The following is a 27,821-nucleotide window of genomic DNA, read 5'->3' on the forward strand; positions in this document are numbered from 1 at the left end:
ATTTGTAGAGCAACTATTACGTGCCAGGCACTGAACTAAGTGCTAGGAATCTGATGATGAAGAAAACAAACCAGCTTTTGACTCAGTCTCGAGCTCTAGCTGGTAGCGAAACATACACGCGCCAGTTCTTCACTACCATCGATGTTGTTTGGTTCCTCTGGCCACATCTGTGCCACTCACCACCACACATTCCACTGTCATAAGCCATCATCATGGTGAAGCTCGCAAAGGCTGATTAAAATCAAGGTGACCCCAAGAAAATGGCTCCTCCTCCAAAGGAAGTAGAAGATAGTAAAGATGAAGAAGACGAAAGCAGAAAAAAAGGCAAGAAGGCTACCACAACTCCAGGAAAGAAGGTGATGGTTTTCCAAACAAAAAAGACTGTAATTGCCACACCAGCAAAAAAAGCAGTTGTCACCCCTGGCAAAAAGGCAGCAGTTACACCAGCCAAAGCATTAGCCACACCTGGCAAGAAGAAAGGTACAGCAGGCAAAGCGTTTGTAGCAACCCCTGGTAAGAAAGGAGCAGCCACCCCAGTCAAGGGAGCAAAGAATGGCAAGAATGCCAAGAAGGAATACAGTGCTGAGGAAGATGATGATGACAGTGAAGAGGAAGGTGAGGATGAAGATGGTGATGAAGATGAGGATAATGACAAAGAAAGTGACTCTGAAGAACCTATGGAGATTGCACCAGCCAAAGGCAAGAAAGCTCCTATAAAAGTTGTTCCCATGAAGGCCAAAAGCACAGCTGAGGATGAAGACAAAGACAATGATGAAAGGAGGACGATGAAGATGATGATGAGGAAGATGAGGAGGAGAAGGATGAAAAGGAGGAGGAAGAGCCTATCATAGAAGCACCTGGGAAACAAAAGAAGGAAATGGCCGAACAGAAAGCGTAAGCCACAGAACCAACTACGGCTTTCAATCTCTTTGTTGGAAACCTGAACTTCAGCAAATCTGCTCCTGAATTAAAAACAAGTATCAGTGACATTTTTGGTAAAAATGATCTTGCGACCTAGGTGGTTTGGCTCAGTGGATAGAGTGTCAGCCTGCGGACTGAAGGGTCTTGGGTTTGATTCCAGTCAAGGGCATATGCCCGGGTTGCAGGCTCGATCCCCAGTGGGGGGCGTATGGGAGGTAGGCAATCAATGGTTCTCTCTCATCATTGATGTTTCTATCTCTCTCTTCCTCTCTGAAATATATATATACTAGAAGCCCGGTGCACGAAATTCGTGCACGGCGGGGGGATGTCCCTCAGCCCAGCCTGTACCCTCTCCAATATGGGACTCCTGGAGGGATGTCCGACTGCCCGTTTAGGCCCGATCCTGGTGGGATCGGGCCTAAACGGGCAGTCGGACATCTCTCCCACAATCCAGGACTGCTGGCTCCCAACTGCTTGCCTGCCTGCCTTCCTGATTGCCCCTAACTGCTTCTGCCTGCCAGCCTGATCACCCCCTAACCACTCCGCTGCCAGCCTGGTTGATGCTTAACTGCTCCCCTGCCAGCCTGTTTGCCCCCAACTTCCCTCCTCTGCCAGCCTGGTCACCCCTAACTGCCCTCTCCTGCAGGGTTGATCACCTCCAACTGCCCTCCCTTGCAAGCCTGGTCCCTCACAACTGCCCTCCCTTGCAGGCCGGGTGCCTCCCAACTGCCCTCCCCTGCTGGCCATCTTGTGGTGGCCATCTTGTGTCCACATGGGGGAAGGATCTTTGACCATATGGGGGCAGCTATATTGTGTGTTGCAGTGATGATCAATCTGTATATTACTCTTTTATTAGATAGGATAGAGGCCTGGTGCACGGGTGGGGGCCAGCTGGTTTGCCCTGAAGGGTGTCACAGATAAGGGTGGGAGTTCCCTTGGGGTGTGGGGCGGCCTGAGCGAGGGGCCTGTGGTGGTTTGCAGGCCGGCCACGCCCCCTGGCAACCCAAGGGGAGGCCCTGGTATCTGGAATTTATTTTCCTTCTACAATTGAAACTTTGTAGCCTGGAGCGGAGCCAAGCCTGGGGCTCCGGCAGCCATTTCTGTGGCAGTTAATTCACCTTCTACAATTGAAACTTTGTAGCCTTAAGCGGGTGAGCCCTGCCAGGGTGTGCAGAAAGCTTTGCTTCCCCTGTTGCCGCCGGCAACCCTGGCCTGCTCTCTCAAGTTCCATTCTGCCGCCATTTGTTTGAATTTGTTTACCTTCTATAATTGAAACTTTGTAGCTTGAGTGGAGGCTTAGGCCTGCAAGGGCTATGGAAAGCTTGGCTTCCTCTGTTACCTGGGAAACCTTGCTCTCTGTGGCTGTAGCCATCTTGGATTGGGGTTAATTTGCATACTTGCCCTGATTGGCTGGTGGGCCTGGCTTGGCTGGTGGGCCTGGCTTATGTAGCGGAGTGATGGTTAATTTGCATATTACCAATTTATTAGAGAGGATATATATATATATATATATTTATTTATTTATTTATTTATTTATTTATTTATTTTTTAATGATGTTTCTATTGTGGATGTCAGAATTAGTGTGTCTAGGAAGTCTGGCTATGTGGATTTTGAAGAAGCTGGAACTGCTGGAAAAAGCCGGCCTGGCTCAGTGGTTGAGCATCAACCTATGAACCAGGAGGTCACAGTTCAATTCTGGTTAGGGTACATGCCTGGGTTGCAGGCTTGGTCCCCCATGTGGGGCCTGAAGGAGGCAGGCAATCAATGATTCTCTCTCATCACTGATGTTTCTATCTTTCTCTCCCTATCCCTTCCTCTCTCTGAAATCAATAAAATATATATTTTAAAAATAACAATTAAAAAAAAGTCTTTGGCAATGAAATTGAACTAGAAAAACCAAAGGGAAACGACAGTAAAAAAGATCGAGATGCAAGAACAATTTTGCCTTATAAAGTTCCTCAGGACGAATTAAAAGACGTGTTTGAAGATGCTATGGAGATCATATTAGTCAGCAAGGGTGGAAAGACTAAAGGGATTACTTATATTGAATTTAAGACAGAAGCTAATGCAGAGAAAGCTTTGGAAGAAAAGCAGAGAACAGAAATGGATGGGCGATCCACTTCCCTGTGCTATATGGGAGAGGAAGGTCAAAATCAAGACCATAGAGGTAGAAAGAATAGCACTTGGAGTGGTGAATCAAAAACACTGGTTTTAAGCAACCTTTCTTACAGTGCAAGAGAAGAAACTCTTCAGGAAGTATTTGAGAAGGCAGCTTTTATCAAAGTGCCCCAGAACCAAACTGGCAAATCTAAAGGGTATGCATTTTATACAATTTGCTTCATTTGAAGATGTTAAAGAGCTTTAAGTTCCTGTAATAAAAGAGAAATCGAGAGCAGAGCAATCAGGCTGAAATTGAAAGGACCCAGGGGATTTCCTAATGCAAGAAGCCAGCCATCCAAAACTCTGTTTGTCAAAGGTCTGTCCGAGGAGACTACAGAGGAGACATTGAAGGAGTCATCTGATGGCTCTGCCCAGGCAAGCATAGACACCAACCACGAGACAGCCTCTTCCAAAGGGCTTGGCTTTGTAGACTTCAACAGTGAAGAAGACGCCAAAGCCACCAAGGAGGCCATGGAAGGCAGTGAAATTGATTAAAACAAAGTTAGTTTGGACTGGGCCCAGCCCAAGGGTAAAGGTGGCTTTGGGAATTGAGGCGGAAGCAGAGGTGGTGGCAGAAGAGGCTAAGGTGGATTTGGTGGCAGAAGCTGGGGAGGTTTTGGAGGTAGAGGAGGATTCCAAGGAGGCAGAGGAGGAGGAGATCACAAGTCACAAGGAAAGAAGACGAAGTTTGAATAGTTTCTTCTACCCCTCTCTTTTCCTCTTCCATTTGAAAGAAGGACTCTGGTGTTTTTACTCTGTTACCTGATCAATGACAGAGCCTTCTAAGGCTATTCCAAGATAGTACACAGTCCTGTGGTCTATTTGGAAATCCATTTAGATAACATTTCAAAGGAGATACCCTGTTGGTGTTGGTTTTGACTAGATATTCGTATGAACTTTTTAAAGAGATGAGTGATAAACCTAACCCTTATCTGTCAGTTTTGAATTTATGCTGTTTCTTCCCGTGTACAAAACCATTTTTTTCCAACAAATAGTTTGTGTGTGTGTGTGTTGGGGGTATAATGGAAAGCAAAATGTCTTATCATGATTTTGCTTCAGCAGCTTTGGGACAAATTAAAAGTCCTAAACTCTGAAAACAAATAGAATAAAATAAAACAAACCAGGTCTTCCTAATCCTTCTCTAAAAGCAAATTCAAATGCGTTCAGTAGCAAATGAAGACTGTGTCAGTGGTGGGATCACAGGAGAGTGCATGCCCTACATAAAGCATTCAAATTCAACCTATAAGAACAACTTTTCAACCAAGAAAAGCAAAAAGTCTGAGGTGAGATTCTGCCCTACATGTCTTCCTATTCCTCACACTCTCCAGAGTGACCTCACCCATTCTCATGGCTCCAATATTCAGCTCTACTTTGGTCACTCCAAAAGCTCTACTTGTATCCAGATTTCTTTTCTGAACTCTAAATGCATATTCCAACTGCTTATAGGACAAGTCTATTTAGATATCCCAATGGCACTTCAAACTTAACATGGCCAAACTAAACTCATGACCTTCTCTGTCCATATACCTGCACCCTTCAGTGTCTCCTATTTAGTGAATGCCCCCACCATGTACCCTGTCATTCAAGGCAGATACCTAGAACCCTAGTCTCCTCTTGCCTCACACACCAGTTTAAGCAACACTGTCCTACCAATCTTACTTCTAGAATCTGCCCACTTGACACTACGCCTAAAGACACCACAATAATCTCTTTTCCTATAAGTACAAGAGCCTTTTCTTCAGTATAACCATTATGATCCATTTTCTAAAATACAGAGAGAAAAATCTTTCCAGAATGCAAATCTGATCAAGTCATTCTGCTGTTTACACCTTCAATGAATTTCTCTACCCTTAAGAAAAAGCAGATAGATACTCCCTTATCTGGCCTTGTTTACCTCTGCTGCTCAAACTCTTCCCATACCCCTACTCCCACTTAGTGTTTCTCCTCAGCTCAATTTCTCTCTGGGTATCTGAAACTTGCTGTTCTCTCTGCCACACTTTTGCAAGCTTTATCTCCCTGTCTGATTCCTACTCATTCTTCTTTTTTTTTTTTTAATCCTCACTTGAGGATATTTTTTCCATAGATTTACTTTTTTAGAGAGAGTGAAAGGGGGGGAGAGGAGGGGGAAAGAGAGAAACATTGATGGGAGAGAGACACATCGATTGGTTACCTCCTTCTTGTGCCCCGACTCGGGCCAGGGATCGAACCAGCAACTAAGATACGTGCTCTAGGTTGGGAATCAAACCAGTGGCCCTTTGGTCTGTGGGCCAACACTCTAACCACTGAACAAACCAGCCAGGGCCCTATTCATTCTTTTTCTTTTAAAATATATTTTTATTGATTTCAGAGAGGAAGGGAGAGGGAGAGAGAGAGATAAAAACATCAATGTTGAGAGAGAATCATTGATTGGCTGCCTTCTGCACGCCCCACACTGGGGATCGAGCCTGCAACCCAGGCATGTGCCCTTGACCGGAATCGAACCTGGGATCCTTCAGTCCGCAGGCCGACGCTCTATCCACCGAGCCAAACCAGCTAGGGCCTATTCATTCTTCAGATCATAATTTAGAAGTCATTTCCTTCAGGAAGGCTTCAACAGAACCTAGTACTGCCCTATCATAACACTTCTATAATTGTTTGTTTACTGCCTTCCTAAATAGTAATCGCTACACCTGGAACATAGCAGGTATACAGTAAATTTCTGTTGAATAAATTAATGAATACTGAACGAGATGACCATAAAATAGGCCTACTTGAGCTTTAGAATTAAACCAATCCTAGTGCTTCTTATCCCTCCCGCTCCTTTTTTTTTTTTAATTTAGAAAGCTATCTCTTCAGAAGTATTCGCTGACCCCAAGGTAGAGCTCTTGAGTACTGACCCACTTTTTATTTATTTTTATGAGAGTGGGAAAACTCAGAACCGCTGTCTGTAAAGCGTGGCAGAGAACACAGCAACACAGAGAGACAAGCTGCAGCAGGCCTGGTCCATCCCGAGCTACGTACCCTATAGGAGTGGAACAACTCTACGGCGCGGAGCACATCAAACTTCCGAGCCATGAGGAACTTGACGGCCACGTTCCAAGAGAGAGGGGGAACGTTGTACTGAACTGTCCACTTGTTAATCTCTTCAAGAAATTGCTTGGTGGCCTGTTTAACAAAGAAGATAAAGAATAATGAGTAAGTAGAGAACATATTTACTGAAACAAAAAACAACAATCAATCTTTCCCCCAAGCAGGTCTGAAACCAAAGATTACTACAGGGAGCTAGTGAAGACAAAAGTTTGAAACCAGAAATAGTGAAAATTCATTGGTACAATTCAATGAGGCCAGAGGAGGAGACAAGGATCCCAAATGAGATGCAAACAATTGGCCCCAAAACAAACAAAAAAAAACCCAGCAGTTTGTTTTTCGTTGTTTTTTTAAGGTTAAAATATTCGATGGGCCCTAGCTGGTTTGGCTCAGTGGATAGAGCGTCGGCCTGTGAATTGAAGGGTCCCATTTTTTATTCCAGTCAAGGGCACATGCCTGGGTTGCTGGTTTAATCCCCAGTAGGGGGCGTTCAGGAGGCAGCCAATGATTCTGTCTCATCACTGATGTTTCTATTTCTCTTTCCCGCTTCCTTTCTCTCTGAAATAAGTACAAATATGTTTTTTAAAAAAGTTAGATGGGCCCTCTGAAGGGTTACTGCACAATGTGCAGTACAATACATTGGAATTAGCAGTACTATTTGAGAGCAACAAAACTTAAGAAGAATTTAACAAATCAAAAGGACAACTGTTCTTTGCAGCTGACTGACCCCACAGGACCTCTTCATGCTTCACATGGTAGCCCAAAACCAGACACTAGTGCCCAAAGAGTCATTAACAGCCGCTCTGGATAGTGGTTTGGGGGAGGGGCAGTGGTGGAGAAGGATGAAATTTTTTCATTTTCACCGTATGATAACAAGCTGGCAAGATGCCTGTTTGTTCCAATTTCTTCATCAAACCATATTTTTTAGCCTCTTTCACCCTGTTTCTCCTTACATTTTTAACCAGTTTCCACTCTAGTGATGCTATCTTTCTGTTTCTTCATTAAGAACAGGATTTACATGGGGATTTTTTCACAAATATTGTAAACTCCTAAACCTTTTCTGTATAGCTATTCAGTCCCTTCCATCCAAAAACTTTTCTCACATATTTGTCTAAAAGGTGATCAACTTGATGAGAATTCTGAAATTTAGTTGATCAACCAATCAACCCACAGTTAAAATGTATTTATTTAGCTACTAGACGCCTGGTGAGGGTCCCTTGGCCTGGCCTGCGGACATCACGCAAGGGGTCTCAGATTGCGAGAGGGTGCAGGCCAGGCAGAGGGACCCCACCAGTGCACAACAGGGCACCACACAATAGGGGCTGGGGAGGGACTGCTGGAGGGCTCCAGGGCGTGTCCGGCCTGTCTCACCCCATCCTGTTTGTCTCGCCCAGTCCTGATCAGCTGGACCACAGCAGCAAGCTAAACCATCATAGTGACTGGTCGAATGGTCGAAAGAACAGTTGGACACTTAGCATATTAGGTTTTTGTTATATAGGACTAGAAGCCTGGTGCACGAAATTCATGCACTGGAGGGGGGGGTTCCCTCAGCCCAGCCTGCACCCTCTCCAATCTGGGACCCCTTGGGGGATGTCTGACTGCCGGTTTAGGCCCGATCCCTGTGGGGGATCCACAGGGGTCGGGCCTAAACCGGCAGTCGGACATCCCTCTCACAATCTGGGACTGCTGGCTCCCAACAGCTCGCCTGCCTGCCTGCCTGATTGCCCCCAACCGCTTCTGCCTGCCAGCCTGATCACCCCCTAACCACTCCCCTGCCAGCCTGATCGACACGTAACTGCTCCCCTGTCAGCCCAATTGCCTCGAACTGCCCTCCCCTGCAGGCCTGGTCCCCCCCAACTGCCTTCCCCTGCAGGCCTGGTCGCCCCCAATTGCCCTCCCCTGCTCACTTGATCGCCCACAACTGCCCTCCCCTGCCAGCCATCTTAGGGCAGCCATCTTGTGACCACATGGGAGCAGCCATCTTGTGCGAGGGTGTGGCGGTCAATTTGCATATTACCTCTTTTTATATAAGATTATGTTATTTATTAACTATTGCTAATAGTTGTACTAAGAAGTATAAGGAATAAAAAAATGAGGTGTGCTTCAAAAGGTGTAAGACCAATGTACTGTGTGATCTTGGACAATGTAGTTCTCTTTACCTCTAAATTTTCTATTGAAAAAACAAGGGGAGAAAAGGTAACAACAATGACCTATTTTGAGAGTCTTAGCAATTAGTCCTAGCATGCAAATACAATCCAAATTGCTACATATATGTTTAAACAAATAGCAAACTAGAGTCACAGAAGAGTTAGTAATCCCTCACTACAGAGCACCTGATTTATTCATCCCCCAATTTATAGGAAAGAAAAAAGGCACTTATAAACCAGAGTGAAGTTTAAGAGGACCGAGACTGCATCTGAGCTTTAGAATCTTCCAAGTGAGGCAACATAACTTACAATACTGAAAAAGGAGAGAAGCAAAACGAATCAGGCAAAGTGCATAAAATGAGCCAAGAAATAAAGGCCATGAAGGAATGCTTTCAGATGATCACTTAGGCCTAGAAGCAGTTCAAGCTAGACCAGAGAAATGAGTCCCAGAGAAGAAAATAGGACAAACTTAGAATGTCCCCCCAGAAAAGAGTTTGAGTAGCCGTGGTGGGGTGAGTGGCCAGCATCAGAATGAGGAAACACTGAATGGAAAAAGAAGAGAAGTAGGCACAGAAATATCCCAGAAACAAACCTTCAGCCAGCTCGGAAGTTCCCCAGGAGATTTTGTAAAGGGTGTGTGTTTTTTAATTAACATATCCTCTTTCAACTCCAGCCCTCTCCCGAGTATTTCTGAAGCTGCTTTGTAGAATAAAACACCAGAATATTGGTAAGAATATTATTTTCCTCTTTTTCTAACAAAAACAATAGACATGTCAATATGCAGGCAGGAGGGAAATAAATATATAGTTAAATGACCAGGAGGTGATATGAACTCATCACATATCCAACTGTTATGACAATTATTAATTTTTTCATAAATAAGCCATGCTCCCATAAGAGACATACAGGTTTCAAACACTTACTTCGACGTACATATTGGCTTCCTTCTATTAAACTCAGTTCTTTCAAGGTTCTTAATGTCCTGTAGATCCCAAGAGCTTTTGCCTTAAACTGACCTCTGTCCCCTGCTGGTTAGAATGTTATTCTTGGCTTTAAACAAGGGAACAATTCCTCCTGATTTTGCCTGACTAGGTCTTGCATGAAGAGAATCCAGTGTACAGTAAACAGCGACGTGATGTTTACAGATACAAATAAACACACACACACACACACACACACACCGCCTGCTATCCTCAGCCTCAGATTCACCATCCTATACATCCCAATCCCTCTGAAAGAAGTCAGAAAAGATGGTCTCATCTTCAACAACCTTTTTTTAGAGTTATTCAGATCTCTCTTTTTGTTTACACATGGATTTGGTACAACCAGTGAGTAAAGACCAAGTTGTAAGTTACCAGAAAAGAAGTCCCAGATATTTGAGAGAGCCACAAACTCTTCAGAAGGGATCATTGAAATTCCTGAACTCAATATTCAGTGTATTTCCTGGTGAAAGAAAGAATAAGCCAAAATATGTTATTTATTTAGTTACCAGAGGCCCAGTGGGGGTCCCTCGGAAAAGGTTTAAGCTCAGCTAGATTTTATCTTCCCCAGTAGGAAAAGGTTTAGAATATTTAGCTTACAAAATACTTCAACTCGAGGTCAATGGTTTGAATCTATCTAGGCTTCTGAATAACCATAGTGGTTAATACCTGGCAGCTAAGTAGTGGTCACAGTTCAATCAGCTTTGGTCTTCCTTTGGGAAAAGGTCTGAACTGATGTACAGAAAAACTAACATTAGCACTTACAACCCTCCTCAACCAGCTTTTCAGGTACAGGTAAGATTTGTTTTAGCTTAGTCAAAAGCTTCCTGGAATTATATACTTCTCCCACAATCATGTTTAAATGGATAAGACAAATTTCTTAACTATGGACATAAGGAAAAAGCTACTAGAGAACCTGCTCTAAAATGGCTAAGAAATCTGTCAATTGAGCCCTGACCAGTTTGGCTCAGTGGATAGAGTGTCGGCCTACGAACTGAAGGGTCCCAGGTTCGATTCCGGTCAAGAGTATGTACCTTGGTAGCGGGCACATCCCCAGTATGTGCAGGAGGCAGCTGATCGATGTTTCTCTCTCATCGATGTTTCTAAATCTCTATCCCTCTCCCTTCCTCTCTGTAGAAAATCAATAAAATATATTAAAAAAAAAATATATCTGTCAATTGAATGGATTATATCCCGGACACTATCCACTGGTGTTGAAATACGATGTAGGAGAAATAATACCAACAACATAAGTCTTCATGTTATATCAAAGTCCCAAAAAGGTCAAGAAAAATGTACTGGCACACTCATTCCACAATTAGTACCTTAAATCCTGTATTCCCAGTTAATGTGGAAAAGAACGGAAGAGCCAGGCTTAAGAATCCTGTTCTTGACATAAACTCCTGGGTATCAATCACCTAAACACCAAGGAACAAGTGTAGTATACTAACTGGTTTGGTGCTCAGCAAAAACCATCCTCTCACTGCTGTGTGATATTTGGGCTAGTCATTTAACCTCTCTGAACCTCAATTTCCTCATCTGAAAAGATAAGGCTTGAAGAGACAAAAGATAGTCCTAGCCAGTTTGTCTCAGTGGATAGAGCATCAGCCTGTGGACTGAAGGGTCCTGGGTTCGATTGGGACTAAGGGCACATGCAAGCTCGATCCTCAGTAGGGGCGTGCAGGAGGAAGCCAATCAATGATTGTCTCTCATCATTGATGTTTCTATCTCTCTGTCCCTCTCCCTTCCTCTCTGAAATCAATAAAATAAAATAAAAGAGCTAATGCTTTCTAAACTAGGGTTTTATAGCATCTGGAAAGGAAAAGCTTTTAAGAGATATTTCTAATTTTATCATGTTATGAAACAATGTAATAAAGGAAATTTGCAAAAAGAAAAGGTTACCCATAATTCCACACACCTGTTTTCATGTTTTTAATAATTTTAAAATTAAAATATTAATAAATATATCATTTTCTAAGTATATGTCCTCCCAATCACCTCCACCAAAAAAAAAAAAAAAAAAAAAAATCTTGGGAGAGGGAGGGGAAGAGAAAGACAACTTTTTCAAGTATACGTTGTTCTAGTTCAGAGAATCATTTCCTCTCTGGCAACTTTCCTTGCCTAGCAGCATCAGTATTCCCCTTCAAGACAACAGAACAGTAGAGCTCTTTCAGGTATCCAGTTATGTTGTCAGTCAAGCATTCACAAGTATCTGTTTGAGGGCCTACTTGGTGCTAAGCATATAGTAGCTGCTGAGGAGACACAATTTAGAGAGATACTCTATTCTGAACAGTTGACAGTCATTTAAAAATGGAGACATGTATTAATAAGTTATTATCATATAATTTTAATATGTTTTTATTGATTTTAGAGAGAAAGGGAAAGGGAGAGAGAAAGAGAAACATTGATGTGAGAGAGAATCATTGATTGGTTGCCTCCTGCATACCCAACACTGGGGATCGAGCCTACAACCCGGGCATGTGCCCTGACCAGGAATTGAACTGGTGACCCTTTGGTGCATGAACAACCCTCAACCAACTGAGCCACACCAACCAGGGCAATTATCATATAATTTGATAAGTTCTAGGGCAGAGCTATGAACAGAGTGCTATGAGACTTGAACTCTCTCCAGAAGAAGTTTTTAAAAATTCTTTTAGAGCCCAGCTGGCATGGTAGTAGTTGAGTACCAACCTATGAACTAGGAGGTCACAGTTCAATTCCCCATCAGGTGAGGATTAACAATGAAAATAAAATCAATAAAATAAAAAACAAGAGCTGTCAACAACTATTTCAGAGGGAAAGGGGTCAGGGGTGGGAAGAGATTAACCAATGAATTTACATGCATAGCCCATGCACAGATAATAGTGCAGGGAAGGCCTGGGGAGAGGACTGGAACAGGGTGGAAGGGTTCAATGGGGGGAGGGAGGGGAAAGGAGACATCTAATACTTTCAACAATAAAGATAAGTTTTTTAAAAAAACAAGATATGTTGCCCTGACTGGTTTCGCTCAGTGGATAGAGCGTCAGCCCTCGGGTCCCAGGTTCAATTCTGGTCAAGGACATGTACCTTGGTTGCAGGCTTGACCCCAATGGGGGGTGTGCAGGAGGCAGCTCATCAATGTTTCTCTCTCATCAGTGTTTCTGACTCTCTATCCCTCTCCCTTCCTCTCTGTAAAATTGCAATAAAAATATCTTTAAAAAAAACACACAAAAAACAAAAAACAAGATATGTCAAATATCCCCTACAAAAAAATAATACCAACCGGCTGAGATGATTTTTACGCCATATTCTATTAAACTTCCATCACATAGTTAGACAGACATGAGCAGAGTAAGCACGACGGGCCAGGTACAGGTCACCAGGGTGGAAAGCCCCAGTTGCCTAGCAAAGGACAGTTGTAGGGTGAGACCTCACCCCCAGGGTGACCTTTCCCCTAGCAGAAAAATGGTCATGCGATTTGGGTGGGTTTTTTTCTTTATTGATTACGGTGTTACATGTGTCCTTATTCCCCTATTACCTCTCTAGCCCACCCCCCCACAATGCTTTTGTTTTTGTTTTTGTCATGCAATTTGGACCCCTGATCTTTCGTATCACTGGTCATGTGATTTAGACCCCCTGACCTAAAGATAAGATCTAGCTGAGCCTCAGTTGTATTTCAGGCCCAGAAAAGCAGCAAAAGCAGATGAGTGATGCATGGCTGCCTCAGGACCAGCTGCATTGACTAATGACCTCTGCCCTGGCACCGACCAATAGTGAAGACCATAACCCTAAAAGAGCATGCCTGGAAAGCTGATGAATATTCTATGGAGACCCTCCCCTGAGACCTCCCTTAAGGCTTCCACCTGCAAGAGAGATAAATATGCTCAGGATGAAGGACCCAGAGAGTGCTCTGCCCCTGGGAGCATACCCAAGCCATTCCCCTCTCCCTTCTTTCCTCCAAGGGCCACCAAAACACTTACCACCAGGGGAGCAGTGGGCAGTGGCAGCTTGTCCCAGGCTAACCCCCTGAACCTGTCTCTACGTGATACCATTATAATAACCCGGTCATTATTTAACAGGAAAGGAGTAAAGGGAAGATTAGATAATATAGATATGCCATTTATACAGCTTTGCTAATTTAACACTCTCCAAGTATGCTCCCTGCTGATCGATGGGGGACGGGACTGGACAAAGGCAGTTTGGACACTTACCCAGTAAGGTTGAGTTACATTTATTTGGAAATCAGAGAGGTAGAAGAGGTATAAGTGAGTGAGAAGGTGCTTACCTGTTGGTCACACCTGTGAACAAATTAATGGCCAGAATAGGTGTGGCCACTGCAAGGATGAGAAACCTGAATTTTTTTATTTTTAAATATATTTTTATTTATTTATTTATTTTTTAAAATATATTTTTTACAGAGAGGAAGGGAGAGGGATAGAGTTAGAAACATCGATGAGAGAGAGACATCGATCAGCTGCCTCCTGCACACCCCACATTGGGCATGTGTCCGCAACCAAGGCAGGCCGATGCTCTATCCACTGAGCCAAACCAGTCAGGGCTTTTTATTGATTTTTAGAGAGAGAGGAAAGGAGAGGAAAGGAGATAGAAACATCGATGAGAGAGAAACATCATCAATCGGCTGCCTCCTGCACGCCCCCAAGTAGGGATCAAATGGCAACCCAGGCATGTGCCCTGACAAGGAATTGAACCAGCAACCTCTTGGTTCCTGGGTCAATGCTCACCACTGAGCCACACCAGCTGGGCCTGAATTTTTTGTTTGTTAATCTTCACCTGAGGATATTTTTTTCCCATTGATTTTTATTTTATTTATTTAAAATATATTTTACTTGATTTTTTACAGAGAGGAAGGGAGAGGGATAAAGAGTTAGAAACATTGATGAGAGAGAAACATCAATTAGCTGCCTCCTGCACACCCCCCACCAGTGATGTGCCTGCAACCAGGGTACATGCCCTTGACCAGAATCGAACCTGAGACCCTTCAGTCCACAGGCCAATGCTCTAACCACTGAGCAACTGGTGAGGGTGAGAAACCTGAATATAAACTCCTAGACAAAGGAGCACGCTCTTGGCTCTTGGCTCGCTAGCTTGCTGTTTGTGCCTGACTTCACTTGCAGGGGGTGCATTCCCCTGCATTCGCCCATGTAGCCCACAGTCATGTGGACTCCACACAATGAACTAATGGACTTTAATTAACCTGATACTGGACTGGACCCCGGGTGAACATGAAACAGAAGCTCTGGACACTGGCTTTGCTTTTGGCTTTGCTGAATCAACAGCTGTACCTCTTTCAGGACTGGCTTAAGGGGCGTGCGACTTTACAACCCAAGAAGTGTAACTACACACCATTCTCCCGTGTGAGTCTTAGAAAATTCTTTCTCTGAAGCTATCGCAGACCCACCCCACACACCCAGCAGTCGGGGAAATCGGACCCCCTAATTTCTCCGGTAACACAAGGCCCCCTATTCTCTGACTTCTCAGTGAGCTAAAGCAGCTCAGCCTAGGCTCTTGTTACTTCTTCTATGCACCTTCCTTGTTTCACTGCCCTAAATATATTTTTGCTGCAGCCAAAAAATTATTACTTACTTTGATACACTTTGTCTCTTGATTGAAATCTCTCCTTCAAGAAGCCAAGAACCAAGGTCTCCTCATCTTACTAAATGGTGAAACACTAAGGTTTCTTTTTTTTTTTTTAATAAGAGAAAATTTATTTAGAAAGTCACAGAAGTATGAGTGAGTAGTAGAAGAAATGGGCTCAGAAAACACGTTATAGAGGCAGAAGAAGGGGCCCTTGGAGCTTTAGGAGAGTGAAGAGTAACGGTAAAATACCTGGGAAGGTGCGGGGGAGATGAAAGGTGCCAGCATGCTCCCTGGGTCCTCTGGCCTAAGGGCTCTTGGGAGTGATTTTAGGGACGGTCCCAGGGAAGGTTCTCAATAGAATATTCATCAGCTTTCTAGGTGTGTCCTTTCAGGGTCGTGGTCTCCACTGATTGGTTGGCACCATGGAGGAGTCCTTAGTTAAAGGAACTAGTCTTGGGATTTCCCACCCCTAACCCCAGCACCCCAGCTTGGCTGCTTTTCAGGGCCTGGAGCTGAAAAGTACTTTTTTCTATTAAAGATGGGAAGGCCAGGAGGCCTTTTTTTACCACTTCTATGTAACACTGTACTGAAGGTCATATAATGCAACAAGACAAAAAGAAACCTGATACATAAAGACAGGAATTTTAAATAAAGAATCCATGCCCTAACCAGTTTGGCTCAGTGGATAGAGCGTAGGCCTGTGGACTGAAAGGTCCCAGGTTCGATTCCGGTCAAGGGCATGTACCGTGGTTGCGGGCACATCCCCAGTAGGGGTTGTGCAGGAGGCAGCTGATCGATGTTTCTCTCTCATCGATGTTTCTAACTCTCTATCCCTCTCCCTTCCTCTCTGTAAAAAATCAATAAAATATATTTTAAAATATCCTACCTAATAAAAGGGTAATATGCAAATTGACCGCACCTTCGCTATGCCCAAGCCATGCCCACCAGCCCAAGCCACGCGCACCAGCCAATCAGGGCAAGTATGCAAATAAACCCAACCAAGATGGCTACAGCCACAGAGAGCAAGGTTTCCCAGGCAACAAAGGAAGCCAAGCTTTCCGCATGCCCTTGCCAGGCCTAACCCTCCACTCAAGCTACAAAGTTTCAATTATAGAAGGTAAACAAATTCAAACAGAATGGCGGCAGCCACGGAGCTGGAGAGACCAGGCCAGGGTTGCCCGTGGCAACGGAGACAGCAAAACTTTCCGCACACCCTGGCCGGGCCCAGGCCTCCGCTTAACCTTTTGCACTCAGATGTCGAGTGTGACAGTTATTGAATGTATCAATAATTTGAAATATAAAAAAATCCAAACAAATAAGTTTGTATGAAAAGAAACTCCAGTTTTTTATTCTACTGTCGCGCTTTGTAAAATCTGGGGAATTTAAAAAATTAAATCCCGAGTAGAATAAAGGAATCGAGAAAAAAGCAAGCGAGTGCAAAGGGTTAAGTCTACAAAGTTTCAATTATAGAAGGTGAATTAACCCAAACAGAAATGGCTGCCGGCCATGGAGCATGCAGGAGGCTTGGCTCCGCTCCAGGCTACAAAGTTTCAATTGTAGAAGGAAAATAAATTCCAGATACCAGGGCCTCCGCTTTGGTCGCCAGGGGGCGTGGCCGGCCTGCAAACCACCACAGGCCCCTTGCTCAGGCAGCCCCACGCCCCAAGGGAACCCCCACCCTGATCCGGGACACCCTTCAGGGCAAACCAGCTGGCCCCCACTCCGGCACCAGGCCTCTATCCTATCTAATAAAAGAGTAATATGCAGATTGACCATCACTCGAACACACAATATGGCTTCCCCCATGTGGTCAAAGATCCTGCCCCCATGTGGACACAAGATGGCCACCACAAGATGGCCAGCAGGGGAGCGCAGTTGGGAGGCACCCGGCCTGCAAGGGAGGGCATTTGGAGGTGATCAACCCTGCAGGGGAGGGCAGTTAGGGGTGACCGGGCCAGCAGAGGAGGGAAGTTGGGGGCAAACAGGCTGGCAGGGGGGCAGTTAGGCATCAATCAGGCTGGCAGCGGAGTGGTTAGAGGGTGATCAGGCTGGCAGGCAGAAGCGGTTAGGGGCAATCAGGAAGGCAGGCAGGTGAGCAGTTGGGAGCCAGCAGTCCTGGATTGTGAGAGGGATGTCCGACTGCCCGTTTAGGCCCAATCCCACTGGGATTGGGCCTAAACGGGCAGTCGGACATCCCTTGAGGGGTCCCAGATTGGAGAGGGTACAGGCTGGGCTGAGGGACACCCCCCCTCCATGCACGAATTTCGTGCACTGGGCCTCTAGTATATACATAAAAATTTAAAAAATAAAATATACATAACATCTATCATTTTTAAAATTCCTAAGTATAGCCCAGCCAGTGTAGCTCAGTTGGTTGTGCATCATCTCATGAACCAAGAGGTTGCTGGTTTGATTCCAGTAAGGGCACATGCCCAGGTTTTTGGCTCAATTCACAGTTAGGGGTGTGCAGGAGACAGCTGATGGATATTTCTCTCATCGATGTTTCTATCTCTCTCTCTCCCTCTCTTTCTAAATTCAATAAAAACAGCCCTGGCCAGTTTTGCTCAGTGATTAGAGCATTGGCCGTTGGACTAAAGGGTCTCGGGTTCAATTCTAGTCAAGGGCACGTACCTTGGTTGCAGGTCCAATCCACAGTTGGGGTGAGTGCAGGAGGCAACCAATTGATATGTCTCTCACATTGATGTTTCTCTCTCTCTCTGTCTCCCACTCTCCCTTTCACTCTCTCTAAAAAATAAAAATAAATTAAAAATAAATCAATGGAAAAATATTCTCGGGTGAGGATTAACAACAAAAAACACATAAAACCAATAGAAACATTTTTTAAGATATATTTTTATCAAGTTCAGAAAGGAAGGGAGAGGGAGAGAGAGAAACATCAATGATGAGACAGAATCATTGATCGGCCATGTCACACATGCCCCCTACTGGGAACCAAGCCCACAACCCAGGCATGTGCCCTTAATCGAATCAAACCTGGGACCCTTCAGTTTGCAAGCTGACACTCCATCCACTGAGCCAAATCAGGTAGGGCAATAAAAACATATTTTAACTTCACAAGTATACAATTCAGTGGTATTTAATACATTCACAATGATGGGAAACCATCACCACTATCTATACCCAAAACTTTTTCATAACCCCCAACAGAAACTATACCCATTAAATAGTAACTCCCCCTCCCCATGTTCCCCCTGCTCCTGGTATTCTACCTTCTGTCTCTATGAATTCACCTATTTAAGGTACCTCATATAAGTGGAATGTCTGGCTTATTTCAGTAAGCATAATGTTATCAAGGGCCATCCATATTGCAGCATATATCAAAATTTCATTCCTTCTTAAGGTTGAATAATGTATATTAAATTTTATTTATTTATTCATCTGTCCATGGACACTTAGGTTGCTTCTACCTTTCAGCTATTGTGAATAATGTTGTTATGACATGAACCTACAAGTATGTATTCCAGTGCTTGCTTTCAATTACTTTGAATATACATCTCAGAGTGCAATTGCTGGGTCATATGGAAATTCTGTTTAATCTTTTGAGAAACTGTCAAACAGTTTTCCACAGTGGCTGCACTATTTTACATTCCCATTGCCACCAGGAATGCCAACACTTTTTTTTTTTTTTAATTATAGCCATCCTGATAGGTAGTGCTTAGCCACTATTATTCTCACAAGTTTTGATATGGGCTTTTCAACAATACTTGTAGCACTATAAGGGCAGCATGACAACAAGTCAGAGGTTCTGACTAGTTTTCAAGTTCAAGTGGTCTTAGCCGTTTCATTCAAAACATGTTTCCAGTTGCTTCTAATTTTCTCACAAAACCATCTTCAAGGCTAGCATTTACCTAGCTTGATATCAACTAGGAAAGAAAATGACTCCTTGGGTAGCTAAAGAAAAAAAGATGGTTTTCCACTTTTAAAAAAATCTCTCATACCTTAATTCCAAATAATGCTGAGTTTTACCTATAAACAAAATGGTGCACTGACATTCAGTTCAAGAAATGTCAAATGGCTCCAGCTGATGTGGCTCGGTGAACTTTGACCTATGAACCAGGAGGTCAGGGTTTGATTCCCAGTCAGGCACATGCCCAGGTTGTGGGCTGATCCCCAGTGTGGGGTGTGCAATGATTCTCTCTCATCATTGATATTTCTCTCTCTCTCTCCCTCTTCCTTCTTCTCTGAAAGAAAAATATATTTTTTTAATGTAAAGTGGTTTTTCTAAAACATTTATAATTCTAATCTAAAAGGATTTATTTTTTGAAACAAAAGTATATTGGAAGTCCCTGGCCAGATAGTTCATTGGTTAGAGTGTTGTCCAATAGGCCACGGTTACAAGTTTGATCTTCGGTTAGGGCAAATACACAGGAGGCAACCAATCCTATCTAATAAAAGAGTAATATGCAAATTGACCGCACCTCCACTACACCCACAAGCCACGCCCACCAGCCAATCAGGAGTGAGTATGCAAATTAACCCCAACCAAGATGGCTGCGGCCACGGAGCGAGCAGGAGGCTTGGGTTTCCCCTGCAATGGAGGAAGCCAAGCTTCCCACACACCCTGGCCGGCCCTGGACTCCACTCAAGGCTACAAAGTTTCAATTATAGAAAATAAATAAATCCCAACAAAAATGGCGGCAGCCACGGAGCTGGAGAGAGCAGGAGGCTTGGGTTGCCCCTGGCGATGGAGGAAGCCAAGCTTCCTGGCCTGCCTTGGCCTCCGCTCAAGGCTACAAAGTTTCAATTATAGAAGATAAATAAATCCCAACAAAAATGGTGGCGGCTACAGAGCAAGCAGGAGGCTTGGGTTTCCCTGGCGATGGAGGAAGCCAAGATTCCTGGCCTGCCCTGGCCTCCACTCAAGGCTACAAAGTTTCAATTATAGAAGATAAATGAATCCCAGATACCAGGGCCTCCACTTGGGTCACCGGGAGGCGTGGCCGGCCTGCAAACCACCATAGGCCCCTCGCCCAGGCCACCCCATGCCCCAAGGGAACCCTCACCCTGATCCAGGACACCCTTCAGGGCAAACCAGCCGGCCCCCACCTGTGCACCAGGCCTCTATCCTATCTAATAAAAGAGCAATATGCAAATTGACCATCACTCCAACACACAAGATGGCTGCCCCCATGTGGACACAAGATGGCCGCCACAAGATGGCCAGCAGGGGAGGGGAGTTGGGAGGGACCAGGCCTGCAAGGGAGGGCAGTTGGGGGTGATCAAGCCTGCAGGGGAGGGCAGTTGGGGGGGGACCAGGCCTGCAGGGGAGGGCAGTTAGGGGTGACCAGGCCTGTAGGGGAGGGCAGTTAGGGGCAATCAGGCTAGCAGGGGAGTGGTTAGGGGGTAATCAGGCTGGCAGGCAGAAGCAGTTAGGGGCAATCAGGAAGGCAGGCAGGCAAGCAGTTGGGAGCCAGCAGTCCTGGACTGTGAGAGGGATGTCCGACTGCCCGTTTAGGCCCAATCCTACCGTGATCAGGCCTAAACGGGCAGTCGGACATCCCTCGAGGGGTCCCAGATTGGAGAGGGTGCAGGCTGGGCTGAGGGACACACACACCCTGTACACGAATTTCGTGCACCGGGCCTCTAGTGAATACCTAAAAATAAGTGGAACAGCCCTAGCCGATTTGGCTCAGTGGATAGAACGTCAGCCTGTGGACTGAAGGGTCCCAGATTAGATTACAGTCAAGGGCACATGCCCGGGTTGTGGGCTCCAACCCCAGTAGGGGGCATTCAGGAGGCAGCCGATTGATAATTCTCTCTCATCATTGATGTTTCTATCTCTCCCTCTCCCTTCCTCTCTGAAATAAATAAAACATGAATCATTTTTTAAAAATAAAACATGAATCATTTAAAGAAAAATAAGTGGAACAAAAGTATATTGGAAAACCCTGTATATTTTAACCTTGCTAGCTATGTCACTTTTAAATCTCTCACCTAGCCGAAATACCATTTCACTTCACTTGGGTTTTCCAGGTATGGAAGAGCTAAAGTCTCAGTGAGACATAGGACCATTCCTAAATAAAACTGCTTGCTTGTGCTCATGTATTATGTTCAAGGTTTCAGACCTTTCAGTAACTCTTTTTCTTCTTTTATCAATATAAGAAAGTGAAAATGTAGAAATAGATCAAGTAAAAAGGAGAAAAAAATCTTGTTTTTATAAATGTTTTCTTCCTCAACTTTTACATTTTGCAAGAGTTGAGGGAAAAAAACCTAGTAGTAGCTTAGGTACAGACAAAACATGGGCAGCCCTAGCTGGTTTGTCTCGGTTGGCCTGTGGACTGAAGGGTCCCAGGTTTGATTCCAGTCTAAGGCACGTATCTTGGTTGCAGGCTCAATCTCTGGCCCTGGTTGGGGCTCGTGTGGTAGGCAACCAATCGATATGTCTCTCTCACATTGAAGTTTCTCTCTCTTTCTCTCCCCCTCCCTTCCACTCTCTCTAAAAATCAATGGAAAAATATCCTCGATGAGGATTAATAACAAAAATAATTAACTTTTAATTAATTAATTTAAAAAGTAAGTACTTAAGGTCAACTTCCTTCCAGAAAACATCCAGGTTCCTTAATATTCACAAAAGTCCAAGACCCTTGATATGCTCAGAAATTTTAAGAGTAAAATTCTCTTATCAAAATGAGATTTTTACCTAATTGCTAATTACAGTATCATTAGTTACTGGCAGTAATGAAAATAATGAGGATTCTTCAGCTCTGCCTCCTCTCCTTTCCCTCTCTGGAAAACCTTAACTTAATATTATAAATCATTTGGTCCTTGACATATGGCTACTTCCGGGGAGAGCAGCTGACATTTAGCATAGGACATTTGAGGCTCTGGGAAAAGAGAAGTTCTTGGCCACAAGAACCAAGACAAAAACCCTGACCTTGGAAAAAAATGCCAAAAATTTCTAGACAGATAAACTTTTAGCTTTAGAAGATTCTGTTATAAGAACAAACCAGAGGGCGGAATTAGAATAGGTTTTTGAAAAACCTACACTATAAAGTTACAAGATACCTATTTTCTAGCATTCTTAAGAATCCATGCTAAATTATGGTTCCCGGGTGAATATGAATATTTCCCCCCTTAGGATTGGTTTAAGCTAACTTGGCTCTAAAATCTTTTACTATTTGAAGACAGAATGTCATGACAATGGCTAACTTTATGAAGTGCTTACTATGTAAGCATCAGGCTAAGTGCTCTAAATGCATTAGGTTACTTTTAACAATTCTAGAAGCTCTAAACAATATAAACTCTAAAATAGGAATTTTCTTTAGAAACTTTGAAAATAAATATTAGAATTTTTGTTACAAAAACTTTAAAGAACTCATGAATTCTTTTTAATGTGAGAAAAGTACTATATGAGTTATTAAAACCTTTTTTGGTCTAAAATAAAAATATGAGTAAAAGCCTCAGTACATTAGAAAACTGTAATTCTACCCTAACAATCGCTATTTGGGAAATCCATGTAAAAACAAAAAGACAGTGAAAGACTATAATTGCTGAATTCAAAAATCCTCCGAATCCTAGTTAAGAGTCTTTGTTTTATGGTTTATTAGAGTTCTCCTCACAACTTATGCCCAAAAGGATGTAACCTAAGGAGCCTCACTTAACTTTCTGTTAGTCACACAGACATAGAGCTTAAGAATATAGGCATATAACATAAAATACATATATGTTTTTTTGTTAATCCTCACTTGAGGATATTTTTCCATTGATTTTTAGGTAGAGTGGAAGGGAGAGAGAAACATCGATGTGAGAGAGACACATTGATTGGCTGCCTATCACATGCGCCCCAACCAGAGCCAGGGATCAAGCCTGCAATCAAGTTACATGCCCTTGACTGGAATCGAACCCAGGACCCTTCAATCACCAGGCTGACACTCCTTCCACTGAGTCAAACTGGCTAGGGCACCATAAAATATTTTTAACTACCCGTGGTGGTCAAGTTAATTATAATTTAGTAAATTCAAAAATTTCAGATCCAGTTACAAATGTGAGTATATGCTTTAGAAAAGTAAAATTAGGCCCTAACTTGTTTGGCTCAGTGGATAGAGCATCGGCCTGTGGCCTGGAAGGTCCCAGGTTCGATTCCGGTCAAGGGCAATGTACCTTGGTTGTGAGCACATACCCAGTAGGAGGTGTGCAGGAGGCAGCTGATCAGATGTTTCTCTCTCATCGATGTTTCTAACTCTCTATCCCTCTCTCTTCCTCTCTGTAAAAAATCAATAAAATATATTTTTTTAAAAAAAAAAAGAAAAGTAAAATTAGGATAATTAGTAACATAGTAAGAATAAAGACTAGTACTAATGTGTAGAAATTACCCATCACACTTCCAAATTTACAATTTTGCCAGCATATTAAACATAAAAAAAGAATGTAGTCCTGACACAAAAACACCTTGGTTTTTATACTTTGATGAGATAATATTCTTCATATTTGGCTCCAAAATAGTTATTTCTCCTGTATAAAAGAAAAAGAAGAGGTGTCTGCTGAATTGGCTCAAGTAGTGACTGGAAGCCCAGACCAACTGATTGTCCGGTTTCATATTCTGGTGACCCAGACAGGATACAAGCGGGGTAATCCCCTTGGACTCAGCTCAAAAATCACCTCCTCACTCTGGCTGGTTTGGCTCAGTGGATGGAGCATCAGCCTGCGGACTGAAGGGTTCCAGGTTCGATTTCGGTCAAGGGCATGTACCTTGGTTGCAGGCACATCCCCGGTAGGGGGTGTGCAGGAGGCAGGTTGTCGATGTTTCTCTCTCATTGATGTTTCTAGCTCTCTATCCCTCTCCCTTCCTCTCTGTAAAAAATCAATAAAATATATTTTTTAAAAAACACAAAACTTAAAGCTTTAGAGATTAAAAACAGTGGTGGAGCCCTGGCCATTTGGCTCAGTGGATAGAGCATTGGGCTGCAGACTGAAGGGTTCCAGGTTCGATTCCAGTCAAGGACACATGCCCAGGTTGTGGGCTTGATCCCCAGTAGGGGGCGCGCAGGAAGCAGCCAATCAGGGATTCTCTTTCATCATTGATGTTTCTGTCTCTCTCTCTCTCTCTCTCTCTCTCACTCTCTCTCTTTCTCTCTCTCTCTCTCTCCCCCCCCCCCCCACTTCCTCTCTGAATCAATAAAAATATTCTGAGGGAAAAAAATGGCAGTGGAGTAAATGGGTACTACACAGACTCTCTCCCAGGGTCAAACTGGAATTACAAGTAAAATACAAAAAAAAAAAAAAAAAAAATCCTAAATAATCAACTGGAGACTAGCTGGAAAGAACACTGATAACCAAGGATGGAAATCGGAGACCAAATAGAGAGCATAGAGCAGTGATGGGCAACCTTTTGAGCTTGGTGTGTCAAACTTCACCAAAAAACTGAGCATAACTCGGGTAGCGTGTCACTTTGAGGAAAAAACATTATTTCGCAAATGTTTCATCCTCAGGAGCAGCAAATGTTTCATCCTCGGCATGCGGCCGCCTCAGCGGCCGCGTGTCATCAGAAATGGCTACGCGTGTCAGTGCTGACACGCGTGTCATAGGTTCGCCATCACTGGCATAGAGACTGGTAGGAAGGGCAGAGGTGTGAAAGGCCTGGCCAGGCTCCCACAGACAGCAGCTGAAGGTCCGGAGAGATACCTCAGATCTGGGGGGTGGCCACTGACAACTCTGAGGTCTAATCCCCAAGCTGGGCCCCCCATCATAGGGCACCAAAACAGAACGGTGGCCACATAATATCTGGCTGTGAAAAGCTGCAAGGTTGCTCTCTGCCAGGGAAAGACAGCCAGAAATGCAGTCACCCTCTTAAAGGACCAACACACAAAATACCCTGTGCAGCCACTCATCTTGTGCTCTGGCAGAGGGAGGGCAGGGTGGACTAGAGCTGTGTGAGCAAAGCCAGGGTTGAGGGCTCTGGGGTTAGAGCTCAGATGATGGGCACCCTGGTTTCCTGTGCTGCAGAGGTCATCTTTCTCACACAGACATTTGCTATGAAAGGGTTTTGCCTGGGGGGAAATCAGTTGACCACCCTATTGAAAAACACCTTGCCCCAAGGTGTGGAGTTTTGAGGCCCATTAAGAGACTGAGAATAGCCAAAACCGGTTTGGCTCAGTGGATAGAGCGTCGGCCTGCAGACTGAAGGGTCCCAGGTTCGATTCCGGTCAAGGGCATGTACCTTGGTTGCGGGCACATCCCCAGTAGGAGGTGTGCAGGAGGCAGCTGATCGATGTTTCTAACTCTCTATCCCTCTCCCTTCCTCTTTGTAAAAAATCAATAAAATATATTTAAAAAAAAAAAAAAAAAAAAAAAAGAGACTGAGAATAACAATTAGCCTCCAGGCAGAAGCAGTTGCCCCACCCTGTTGGAAAAATAAACCTCACCACACCTGAGGACAATTGCCTGAGGGCTACTCAAGCCTGAATCCAATCAGTCTGCAGGAAGAGGCGGGTCTCTAGAGGCTTTCAGCCTTTGCCTGATCTAATTAGTCAGAAACAGCATTTGACACTGTCCTGCACTAACAATAGAGAGGTGTAGCAGATCTACCTAATACGCAGTCACAAACCTAAACAGGCAGCCAAAATGAAGAGACAAAAAAAAAAAAAAAAAATACCCCAAATGAAAAACAAGAGAATTCTCCAGAAGAAGGGATAAATGAAATGGAGATAAAAAAAATTTATCTGATATAGAGTTCAGAGTAATGATGGTAAAGATGCTCAATAGCAGGAGCCGCCGCTCGCACCCACTGCTGGCACCAGCCTCACTCGCACCTGCTGCTGGCACTGGCCCCAATCACTCCACACCATCAGTGGGTGCGAGCGGGGCCGGCGCCATCAGGGCATGGGAGCGGCAGCGGTGGGAGCGGGGCTGCCAGCAGAGAGAGGACCAGGGGCTGCAGTGGGAGGGGCGCGGAGGATGAGCCGAGACCCGCTCTGTGCCCACCGCAGCCTTGGGGCACACAGTTCCTTTCAAGGTGCACAAATTCATGCACTGAGCCCCTAGTATAATAGAAAAAAACATTTGCAGTGGAAGCAGAATAACCTAGTTCTGGGTGGAAATCATGGCTCCAACACTTCTTAGCTATGTGACCTTGGGCAATTTCCTTTTCTCAGTCTGAGTTTTCTCATTTGCAAGATGAAGTAATAATTCCAATCTTATCATGTGTAATATGCCCAGCACAGAGCCTGACTCAAAGCAGGAGCTCAGGAAACAGTTACTGTTATTACGTTGTTATTCATGTAAACTCCTTAAAGGCATAGCGTACTTTTTTTCCTGTAATTCAACTGAAGGCTCTATAATTGAGAACTGAAAGAGTAAAGGCAAGAAACATCAAAGTTATAAATGAGGATTTGGTATAATATCAGTTCAACACATGCCTATATAGGACATGACACTATGACCACCATACATACATACGACCGTACGACCGACCGACCAGCCGGTACATATGATGCGCACTGGCAATCTATAGATATAAAAGCCTAAGCGACCGGATGACCGGACGACCAGACAACTGGACGACTGCTTGGTAGCTATGACGCGAACTGACCACCAGGGGGCAGACACTCAACGCAGGAGCTGTCCCCTGGTGGTCAGTGCGCCCCCACAGCGGGAGCGCCACTCAGCTGACAGATGGGCGGGCGCCAGACACCAGGCTGACAGCTGGCAAGCGCAGCTGCGGGGGCGCAAGCCTCTCCTGCAGACACTCCCCCTGAGTGCCCGAGCAGTGGCGGCAGGCGCAGTGGGGCCGGGATGAGCGGGAGCGGCGTGACACCCAGCCCGGCTTGCACTCCTCCCCAGCCACCTGCCGCTTCGCACACTACTTTGTGCTGTGTGGGATCGGTGCGGACAGTGGGCTGGAGCCCCATGAGCTGTCGGGTAAGGCTGGCTGCGGTGGCGCAGAGGTCCACTGATCCCCACAAGCCAGGCCGAGGGACCCCACTGGTGCAGAATCCGTGCACCGGTCCTCTAGTTTAAAAATAAGCATTGACTCGTGCATGCGTGATACATATAAAGCTCTCGCTGGCGCCGATCACATGAGTGTTTTAATTTTATAATACTACTAGTGGCCCGGTAAACGGATTCGTGCACATTGAAAGGAAATTAATTAGAAGGTGGCCGGCAGGGCAGGTCTGGGCTAGACGGGCCGGACATACCCTGGAGCCAACCTCCTGTGATCCCTCCCTAGTTGGCTGCACCTGGGGTGGCGCCGCAGCTCGAAGGGTGTCTGCGGAGTGAGCAGGGTCCCTCTGGCAGGTGAGGTCCGTTGGCCTGACCTACGGGGATCTGGCCGAAACCGGCTCTTTGACATCCCCCAAGGGGTCCTGGAGTGCGAGAGGGCACTCTGCAAAGTTCCGCCGCTGCCAAGTCACTGCAGCTCTGCAGCTCCTGCTTTGAGCGTCTGCCCCCTGGTAGTCAATATGCATCATAAGTAGTGGCCAGTCAGACGGTCAGACAGTTGCTTAGCCTTTTACATATATAGATATTACATATACTATTTTTTAAAAATTTTTTTATTGATATAGAGGAAGTGAGAGAAACATCAATGATGAGAGACAATCATTGATTGTCTGCCTCCTGCATGACCCCTACTGGGAATTGAGCCTGCAACCGGGGCATGTGCCCTTGACCAGAATCGAACCCTGGACTTTTTTAGTCTACAGGCCGACACTCTATCCACTGAGCCAAACCGGCTAGGGCTACATATACTATTTTGACGCGTAATTTTTTGCAGTAACGTAATTAACACAGAATCTTTCTTCTAATTAATTTCCTTTCAATGTGCACAAATTCGTGCACCAGGCCACTAGTAAAGTAATAATAATGACCTTCAACACATATCAAAATAAGCAATGTCCTTATTTTCATAAGCCATTCTAAAAGGAGATGAATGCTGTCTGTGTATAAATCACATACAGGATTACTTTAACTCATTCCACAAGTATTTTCTGAATGTCCATTAGGGGACAG

The 27,821-nt window shown here is 44.6% G+C and overlaps 1 protein-coding gene and 1 pseudogene across 3 annotated transcripts in view; one reads left to right on the forward strand and one right to left on the reverse strand.

Annotated features, from left to right (window-relative positions):
* PTPN9 (protein tyrosine phosphatase non-receptor type 9) overlaps positions 1-27,821 on the reverse strand; it is a 119,549-nt gene that overhangs the window by 87,013 nt on the left and 4,715 nt on the right. Inside the window, exons 1-3 of one of the 2 annotated variants that reach the window (XM_079768131.1) lie at positions 9,651-9,720; positions 8,888-8,991; positions 6,083-6,226 (exon numbers count right to left, since the gene is read on the reverse strand). In XM_079768131.1, the coding sequence (XP_079624257.1) occupies positions 6,083-6,226; positions 8,888-8,991; positions 9,651-9,705 (303 nt within the window). In that variant the 5' untranslated portion in view covers positions 9,706-9,720. Of the gene's footprint in view, positions 1-6,082; positions 6,227-8,887; positions 8,992-9,650; positions 9,721-27,821 lie in introns of those variants that run through there. The other variant, XM_079768132.1, reaches the window with a different exon arrangement.
* On the forward strand, positions 213-6,051 carry LOC307097897 (nucleolin-like; annotated as a pseudogene). The gene is made up of 2 exons: positions 213-1,062; positions 2,790-6,051. The product of its transcript is annotated as a nucleolin-like (transcript).

The sequence above is a fragment of the Cnephaeus nilssonii genome (genome assembly GCF_951640355.1).
Source record: "Cnephaeus nilssonii genome assembly, chromosome: 4".
In the NCBI taxonomy this organism is placed as follows: Eukaryota; Metazoa; Chordata; class Mammalia; order Chiroptera; family Vespertilionidae; genus Cnephaeus; species Cnephaeus nilssonii.